The sequence below is a fragment of the Rosa rugosa genome, chromosome 7 (assembly GCF_958449725.1).
Source record: "Rosa rugosa chromosome 7, drRosRugo1.1, whole genome shotgun sequence".
In the NCBI taxonomy this organism is placed as follows: Eukaryota; Viridiplantae; Streptophyta; class Magnoliopsida; order Rosales; family Rosaceae; genus Rosa; species Rosa rugosa.
Window position 1 is genome coordinate 35,974,792 of NC_084826.1, and position 9,927 is coordinate 35,984,718.

Here is a 9,927-nt window from a genome sequence, read left to right on the forward strand (position 1 = left end):
ACTAAGCACAAATAATACTGGACGTGGGACTTTTGATATTCTCAGCGAGGTACTAATTAACATGAAAGTAAAAGCAAGAAGTTGTATATTTGAAATGGCAGTTAAAGGATGATGGCAGTTTCTTGATGGAAGAAAGTCTTATTACATTGCTATATATATCTCTACTACCATACATAGAAATTGTTATCCTTAACAACGTTTTGGTCCCTTCTGATACACCAATATAAAGCGATCATGATGAAGAAGAGCGTGGAGGAGGAAGACAAGGATTCCGAGGATCGGTGCTTCTGCTGCTATGATGGTGGAGGTGTTGTGATTTGCGAGGACAAGTGAGTTCCTCCTTTTTCTTTTCCTCGATTTGGGTTTCTAATACAAGGTAATTTTTGGAATGAATTGCTTAAGCTAGAAGCTTCATTATCATCAGCATATATTGCCACTTGTATCTTTTGTTGTTTTTCAACCCGTATTTGTTCATTTATGACAATCATGCACCATCTGTTGTATTTTCTGTTTCTTTTTTAATGCTTATTAACACATTTACTGGTATCAGGAATTGCTTAAAAGTGTATCATCCAGAATGTGTAGGGAAAGGGAAAAACTCCATGGACTCTGGAAAGTGCTGGACTTGTAGTAAGAATCTTAACTTGCTGAGGAATTTATGTTGACTCACCAATTGTTTAATATTCCAAAATGCTCATATGTTGACTCACCATTTGATTTTCAGGTAGGCATTCTTGTGTAGTGTGCTCTGATACCTCAAGGTTTTATTGCCTTTGTTGTCCACATGCATCATGTAAAGATTGCCTAGGTGGTTCTGGACTTGCACTAACAAGAGTTCCGAATGGCTTGTGCAAGAGCTGCCTTACACAGATTCTACGAGCAGAAGAAAACTCAGAATATGGATTAGAGGGAGTAAGTTAAATAATCCTACTTTTTATCAATTTTTAGCAATGTTGTTTACTACTTGTGCCATTGAACAGTGTATTCATGCTCATTAATTTGATCATTACTTTTGAATGCAATTTGAAAGGCTTTCTAGATCTTGTGCCATTGAGTAGTGTATTCATGCTCACTTGATCATTATTTTTGAACGCAATTTGAAAGGTTTTCTAGATCTTGTCTCATCGGAAAGTTCTAGGTGAGCAGGAGATAGAGACCTTGTATTGTCTTGTCTGCAACCCAAAAGTTTTACCTCTTTATAAATCAAGGTAATTATTTTCAATGGATCTGAACTTTAATGTTGTTCTACTTGATACAGGTTAAGAATTCTAAATTATTGAATTATTTTTTAGCTCAGAGTGGAAGATAAGGCATCTGTTTTGCTTGGTCTCTAATTTGCTGTATTATATATCATGGTTGTGGCAGCATGCGTTATGCTAATTTCTGATTTTTGTAGCATGTAGATCTCCTGATTAATGTTCCTTTTGTGGTTTAATGTTGTTGAACTTCAGGAGAAAATAGACTTCGAGGATCAAGATGAATTGCGGCGATTCAAAGAATATTGGGAGATCGTAAAGGAAAAAGAAGGATTAACTTCAGAAGATGTTTATTCAGCATATTCCTTTTTACAGGCGAGAGAATATCGTCATATTGGTGATAGTGACGAAACAATGTCAGATAGCGACGAGGATAGTGGAAGTGAGGATGAAGATGATGTCAAATTGGAGCATGAACATAAGAAGAGAAGAGTGAGCTCTGCTACAACCATAGCATCTGATGAAAAGAAAGCGAGTCCTAGATTCCAAAAGAGCTGTTTTGCATCTATTATTCCTGAGAATATGAAGCTTGTTTACATAAAGAAGAGCTTACTGGAGAAGTTACTGGAGGATCCTGATCATTCGGAAAGCAAGGTACTGGGGAGTTTGGTGAAAGTGAAAAATAACCCCCTGGACTACTTTGTGAACGCAACTTACTGTCCTTACCAACTTTCACAAGTTAAAGGTATTGCATGTGCTATGCAGTCAATATTATGCGATGCATTCTGTTACTAATGTCAGATTAAATAAATGTCAGCCTTGTAGTTTGGATGCCTTGATGATGAAAATTTGGTGATGTATCTATGATTGAATATATTAGCCAAAAACCATCTTTTATTGGATATGACCCTAATATCACAAAAAGTTCATTTTCATTAAAGGAGATGTAATCTTAATACCACCATTGGCTTTTAAGTTCACTAAGAATCTTTTGGTTTGCTTTGTTTTATTTCCTTGCAGGCATAAAGGAAATCTCAGCAACCAATGGTGAGAGCAGTGAAATTCAACTGCAAGTTTCCAATTTTCTACAAGATATCCCCCTTTCTCGGCTTTCAGATTTTGACCTCACTAAGGTAATTGATGTGTTGGAAGCCTTCACTTTTCCAAATTTCAAAGCTGACACTCCATAGAAAGCTGGGAATGTAACTTTTGAAAGCATTAGTAACAAATGCAATCTCATGTTTAATTATCTTCAGTAAGGGTTAAACTTAAAAAACATTTGGCAAATGATTCTGCAGACTTTGACATTGACATGTATGTTGTCTTTATTGCACTTTATTTGCAATTTTCATGTACTCTCTCTCATCTACTGCATCGCTATAAATTACATACTCAAACATTGAGAGATAGTTAATATTTCATACTATTCCCAAATTGTCTTGCTTAGGTGCTGTACTTACATTATTTACTAAGGTATAAATATCTTATATTTCTGGAAAAATAAAGATTGTTTTGCTGCTTTGGTTACATATTGATCTGAAATTTCCCTCCATCCATGGAATTCCACCTTGCTTCTTGCAGGAAGAGTGTGAAGATTTAAGCCAAAACATAGCAGATGGCCATCTAAAGAAACCTACAGTTGTAAGTTTCAGTTTCTCTTCTTACAGATGTTATTGGTTTGGAAAAATAATGAGCATCCTTTGAGCAGGTGCAGGTGTTTGGCAAATTATTTGTAATGTAGGTGTTTATTTTTCAACTTTTTACTATGTCAAGACCTTCAACTTCCAACTTCTTCTTTGGAGAAAACGTTATATACCATATATACATAGTTATTTCACCTGATCTTGACCCAAGTTTATTGTTTAATAGGTTGAGCTGGAAAAGAAGGCAAGAGAACTGCATCAGGACATAACTAAGCATGTAGGTGTTTCTAATTGATATTGGCTTCCTGCGTCGACTTTCACCTATCTTATGCTTAATTCTTTGGACTATCTATTGCTCTTCACCTTTTCTGATCCTTTCTGCATCTTATGGAAATATTGCTGTCAGTGGATTGAAAACGAGTTGGTGAGATTGCAGCGTCACATTGATCGGGCAAATGAAAAGGGACAGAGAGAACAATATCCTTCCATAGTACTTTCATTCAGTCCAAGTTTTTTGAAATTTGCATTGTAATAAGGAGGAATATGATCGATTCTAATAAGCTTGATATAAATTGGTAACCGAATCCCTCAAACCTAAAGCTCTGGAGTTAGCTTACCAACAAATTAGGACTGTGTGGAAATGTTTAGTTTAAATTGCTTATCCCCATTTCATCAAGCTTAATATATGTATTGCGTGATGCTAGCTAGTTTTCAAGTATTTCATTTTTTCTTTTTTTGAAAATATCTGGTTTAGTCTTTGATGCATCTTTTTTATGTAGAATATCTCGTTTATATCTTTATGTCTGGAAAAATGATAGTGAACCTTAACCTGTTTGTGTTCAACGCTAGCTGAATATCTGAACCAGAGAGAGCTACTAGAGAAACCATCTGAACAGCAGCGACTATTGAAGCAGATGCCAGAGGTCATTGCTGATGTTGTAGATCTGGAATCCGGTTCTTCATAGGCCCTAGTTTTTTTTTTTATAATTTTTTTCTAAGAACAAGACATTGTATTAAGCTGGATAGAGATGTATACATGTGGCTGGTATTGAATTCAGTTGTCAACATGAGTTTGCAGACTTGATTAAAAATGTAAGTCTCAAATTGTATCAAGTAACTGGCCATGTTACTGTCAAGGATCAGACTTCACTTAGTAGGTTATTTTTATTTTTCTATCATAATCAAACAGTACGCAACCTGTTTAGCATGTATTGAACCTTTTTTTTTTCCTTCACACCCTAATTAACTTACTTAGGTAGATCTAGATTAAATTATTTATTATCATGAATTTGTGATCATCTATTCTTGTCATGGATGAAATTCTCATCAACGTCATTGTCATCATTACGATGTTTTGTAACTTTGGTAGCTTGACCATGTATTTATGTTTTGGGGACCTGTGTTATGTCTAGGAGATGGAAGAATGTTAGAAAATATTTTTTAACTAACTAAATTAAATTGAACGTTGGAAAATATAACTTTGAGCTAAATTCTCTCTCCTCTCTGGCTAAATCTATATTATTATTAAAAGAAGAGGATTTGTTAGCCAAAGCTGAAAATTTTGACAAATTTAACCCTAAAAGATTAAAAAACTTTGAGAATAAATTAAATTATAAGGATAAATAAGACAATTATAAAATAGATTTTTATTAAGAAAATTAAAAAGAAATGATTTCACAACCCCCACTTTTCTCTCCCACTATTTTCTCTCTGCAATAACTACCATTGAATCTATTTTTTCTGCAATAACTACCCACATTTTTTTTGTTTAAACAAAAATTTTCCGTACACGTACATACAGAGCATGTGATTGCAGACTAGTATAGCTAGAAAATTGAACAAAAATTATATCTAACTTTTATTTAGCTATTCTATTGGAGTGAAATATTATCCAATTAGCTAAAATTTTAAATTATTTTGAACCAAGGTGTCATTAAGAGGTGTGTTTGTTAGCCGTTGAGCAGCAAACAATCAGAGCCGCGCGGTTTGAGTTCCCAAACAGCCTCTCTCTCTCTCTCTCTCTCGATCTCGACACCACTCTCTCTCGGCCTCCCGCCCAACAGAGGACACAGCCTCTCAACGTAATTGGAAACCTCTTCACTGCATCGCAAAATCTCGACGCTCCGACTCAGACATCACCGAAAATGAGGGCAAGCAGCCGCGTTGATTAATCCCCTTTTTTGGACCAATTTCTTGATTCCAGCCCCAATTTTGATTAGGTAAGTGGTTCTTTGCTTTCTGTTTAGATTTACATATTCAATTTTGTTTTTGATTGGCCTGAAACTTCGTGGTCTAATTTCGTATATATACTTTTGATCTGGAAATTTTTGTATACTTTGATGAAGTGGTTGAATAATATGTAAGAACAAAGTTGAACATGAATACAATTCTCTTTGGATATGACAACGTGTTATAACTTGCAGTATGAGTTATCCGAGATGAACTATGATTCCTAGTCTTTGTATAATTGTGTTTGTGATAAGAATCACACAAACATAAGAAGAAGTCCAAACAACTTGGTAACCAAGTAAATATCATCAGATAAACATATAGTGTAGCTGTTTGAATAGAATACATTAACCTCTTATGGGGAGGACTCTAATTGATCTGTTCACTATATAAACAAGGTCCCTGTGACCTCTCTTGTTACGAGCATTCAGGTAATCTAGCCCCATAGATAGTTGCAAGTTATTGAGAGAATCACAGAAGCTCTTGTTATTCCAGAAATATTTATTCTTCAGCAATGGCCTCCTTTTCCTCTCAAGCTGGTATTGGTCTTCAGCCTGCAAGACATCCACAGATTATTTTCTTTATGCACTCGTACCATGATTGTTATGCTATTCTTGCTTTGTATGTTTGTATTGTGTTTATCTAATATGCAATTGTATGATCTTTAAAGTTTATTTTCAGTTAACAATTGGTATCAGAGCTTAGGATTGCATGTTAATAAACCAGATTAAGTTCTTTGCAAATATACCAAGGTTTATTGCAATTTTTCTGTTAAAACCTATATGTTTAATTAACCTGGGCCATATACACAATTAAAGTTTGAATGCCTGCTCTTCTTTATGTCAACCATCTACATAGGCCTACCCACTAGGCCCAAAAGCCCACACGGGTATTCAGTAAAATATCCCAGACGAGACTGTTAACGACGGTCATTCCTCCTTCTTGTAAAGAAATTGTCGATTCTGCTAAAAATTGATGCACCTGATTGCAATTGCTTCTAGATGCTGAATATGTATGTTTTGGCATGATTAACTCCTCTTGCAGCGCGGGAGCGTCCGGGTAAGTTCTCGTTTCAAAAACTTGATTTTACATACCAAGTTCTCGTCCGGGATTATAATAGTACAAGAACCTTAGTTTGCATTCCCGGCGTGCACCTAGGCTAGAGTAGATGGTGACCGGATGAAATTCAATTTTGGATTGCTCATGAATTCTGATGTTGTTCGATTGAAATTATTGTGATTGATCGAGTGATGATTCTTGTGCTGCTGTTTGTATGTAATTCATGTTCTTGAATGAATTGTATGTATATCTGTGTTGTTTGCTTGATAGAATTTTAGTAAACAAGACAATCTCCCGATTAATCTTCATATATCTTGTTTAATGAATTCTGAAAATTAAGATGGTTGTTTTAAAACTTTCAGTAACAACTATTGGTTCTAGATTGCAATATTGTGTTCTGGTATATGTTGTAACATCAATCTGTCTTAACACTAATCTTGTTAATCATCTAGTTGCAGAACCAAGAATTGTGGCTTTGATTTTTGGAATTTGAATGTATCTTCAACAGAAGGATTGACTTTTATGTTCTTAAAATCAAAACAGTGTATCATGATCTTTTTGGAACTATATTCAGTGATCCAACTTTTCTTCTTGCAAACATGTGTTGACTGTTTGGTGATGCTTTAGTTCCTAAACTTTCAGTTTTACAATTAAGTAAATGAATTATCTTTTTGTCAACAGGTAAAGTTCTTCATTTGAATGTGCTTTGGGGCTATTTATGTTTTTTGTGATTGAATGATTGCATTCTATGTTTTGTTTGAAATCTTATATGCATTGAATTTTGAGCAGTTCGCATATTTTGACAGAAAACTAAAATTTTTCCTTTTATTTTGTTTTCAGCCTTGAACTCTGGGATTTCATTGTCCAATATTGAGCGTTTGAATGGCTCGAACTTTAAAAAGTGGAAAGAACATGTTGAGCTTTACTTAGGACTGCAAGGAATTGATATTTGCTTGACTGAACCTCAACCTGAAATCGATGCTCAAAGTGATGAAGCTTTGGTTGCTAAGAATAGAGAGTGGTTACGGGCAAACAGAAAGGCCAAGCTTGTCGCTGTTTAACATAATAGTGATTCTGATTGAACTGTGAATTGTGATGAAATTTCTCTTGTTCTTCTTTAGATAAGAAACTGGAAATTTTTGTATACTTTGATGAAGTGGTTGAATAATAGTGATTCTGATTGAACTGTGAATTGTAATGAAATTTTCTCTTGTTCTTCTTTAGATAAGAAACTGGAAATTTTTGTATACTTTGATGAAGTGGTTGAATAATAGTGATTCTGATTGAACTATGAATTGTGATGAAATTTCTCTTGTTCTTCTTTAGATAAGAAAGTATTGCTCGATTGCCTTCTCTGTCCTCAACCTGTCCCCCTCTCAACATGGCTGAAAGAGGAAAAAAAAACAATATGCGAAGCAGTACACTGTCCCTAACTCTAAAGTGACGGTTAAAGGTATGTATATGTATGTTTATATTCTTTTCTTAGTGGAAGGGCCCTGTGTACGTATATATTCTTTTCTTCAACTTTTTGAAGAAAAATAAAAAAGAATTTTATCGACTGTGTTGGGAGAGTAATGGGTTTCTCAAATGGTTGTTCAGTTGGGGATTCTGTGCTGTTGAAGGCTGAACGTGGTAAAAAGCCATATATTGCTCGGATTCTTCAAATATATATTTGGTGTGGAGATGTATCTCGAGAAGTGCATCTGCAAGTGCAGTGGTACTATAGGCCTGAGGATACTCAAATAAAGCGTCTATCCTTCAACGGAAAGAATGAGCTGTATAAGTCTAATCATTATGATTATGATGTCCCAGCTGACAGCATTCTTGACATTTGTAGTGTCCGCTCTTTTAGAAGCTACACACAATTAAGGAATGCAGATGAGAATGTTTTCTTCACTAGATATACATACGACCATGTGGCTAAGGAGGTTCACAATGTAGATGTTGATGTATACGTGGCTTTGCTTTTGTTTTAATTGAAGTGTAGTGTTATGAAATTTCAAAGATTTTATTTTATTTATGTATACTTTTTTGCAGGTTTTGTCATTGTAAGATGCCGAATAACCCAGATCGACTCATGACACAGTGTCAAAACTGCAAGGATTGGTAAAGTTCTCAATTTCTTTACTTGTTTATCATTGAAGCCGTCAGTAACTACTTTGGAGAAAACCCAAGAGTTCTCCTAGAGTCCAGAGTTTCCTAGAGGGGGTTCTGGAGTTTAGATGCATTAGTTACGAGTAGTTGAGTCTGAGTTATTTAAGGGGGTTGTAGCTAATGTAAGTCTTCATTTCTGGAAGTTCATTAGAAATAGCTTTAACAAAACTTGGTTCTTTCTAGCTTTAAGGTTCTTGATTTCATCTTTTAGCTATCCTACTCAACCTCTACCTTAATTACGAGTAGTTGAGTCTGAGTTATTTAAGGGGGTTGTAGCTAATGTAAGTCTTCAGTTCTGGAAGTTCATTAGAAACAGCTTTAACAAAACTTGGTTCTTTCACTACTAAAAAAAATTGCAATTGCTTCGCCTTTTTACTTCGGCAACAGTTGCCGTCGCAATTGATACCCTATTGCTACGGAAAATGTTCCGTCGCGATTAAGTCTTATCATTTGCGACGGAAAATCTTTGCCGTAGTAGTTTTGTACTCAATTGCGACGCCTTTTGCTCTTGCCGTCGCAAAATGTATTTGTATATGTACTTTACCAAAAAAAAAAAAAAAAAAACGACGGAAAGAAGCCGTGGCAATACATAAACGTCTTGGCGCTAACCCAAATATTTTTCCCTCTGTTTTTCCTTTTGTTTTTTTTGACCAAATTGCCTACTAACAAAACAGCCCTAATTCTTTTTCACTCTTTTCCCCAAACATCACCTCTCTCTCTCTCTCTCTCTCTCTCTCGCCCAAGCTTTGCAGCTCCTCGAACTGGTACCTACCGCCGACACCGACGAGCTCCTCCACTGACGTTGATGAGTTCCACACACCGGAATCTACCACCGAGGCAGACGAGCTCCTCCTTTCCTTCACCAAATAAACTGTAACAATAGCTCCTCCTTTACCCAGACACAACAGATCAATTTCTTAAGGTAAATTCCATTGTTCTTTCCATTTGTCTCTCGTTAATTCTAGGGGAACAGTTGGTTGTATATGGGAGTTTAATTTTGATATGAAACTGATTGGGATTTCTTTCAAATTTGAGCACTAGTGGCCAATCCTCCTGGATAATCTTCATGTTTAGTAAATAGATGGATATCTTTCTCCTAGACATCGATACAATGACTAGTTTGAGGTAGAACTTGATTTGAATTTTTTTGGGTTGAGTTTGAGTTTTGAATAAAGAGTTCAGCTTTTTTTATGGGTGATCGATCTGATATTGTCAAGTTTTTATGGCAGAAGAACATTGCATGTTATGGTTGTGGACTCTACACTCTGTACTGACCAGAGATTTGATGAAGACCCTTTTCATTTTAATCGGACTGCTTTCTGCTATAAACCTTTTAAATGAAGGTAGGATGCTTAAGTTGTTAATTAAGACTTGCATTTGATTGTGTTATCTAAGATGTGTATTTTCTATCAACTATTGGGCTGCAGTTTTCTCATATAGTTGTGGGTATTAAAGAAACAATTTTCTAGAGTTTCCATTCACTATAATTTTGATATAGTCACTTTGAAAGTCATGTTTTCAAAAGGCAACAAGTAGTAAAAGTCAGTAACTTGTTTACAAACCAGGTAGCAGTTAAAAGGGGTTGACTGACATTCTTCGAGTCTTGCTACAATGCATTTATCTTAATTGTTCCAATTATAAGCTGG

General features: G+C 35.3%; 1 protein-coding gene across 1 annotated transcript; it reads left to right on the plus strand.

The window, feature by feature from the left end:
* Positions 1-234: 234 nt before the first annotated feature.
* On the plus strand, positions 235-7,188 carry LOC133723232 (uncharacterized). Its single transcript, XM_062150050.1, has 10 exons — positions 235-329; positions 551-630; positions 725-912; positions 1,452-1,941; positions 2,217-2,329; positions 2,778-2,837; positions 3,066-3,116; positions 3,246-3,316; positions 3,684-3,793; positions 6,968-7,188. Exons 1-10 carry the CDS (start codon positions 235-237, stop codon positions 7,186-7,188), a joined length of 1,479 nt encoding a protein of 492 aa, XP_062006034.1.
* The last annotated feature ends 2,739 nt before the right edge of the window (positions 7,189-9,927 follow it).

Excerpts from the sequence above, each read along its gene's own strand:
- LOC133723232 (XM_062150050.1), top strand. The coding sequence starts at position 235 with ATGATGAAGAAGAGCGTGGAGGAGGAAGACAAGGATTCCGAGGATCGG. Across the intron at positions 330-550 it reads GTTGTGATTTGCGAGGACAA|GAATTGCTTAAAAGTGTATC; the intron begins GTGAGTTCCTCC and ends TACTGGTATCAG. Across the intron at positions 3,117-3,245 it reads ATCAGGACATAACTAAGCAT|TGGATTGAAAACGAGTTGGT; the intron begins GTAGGTGTTTCT and ends TATTGCTGTCAG.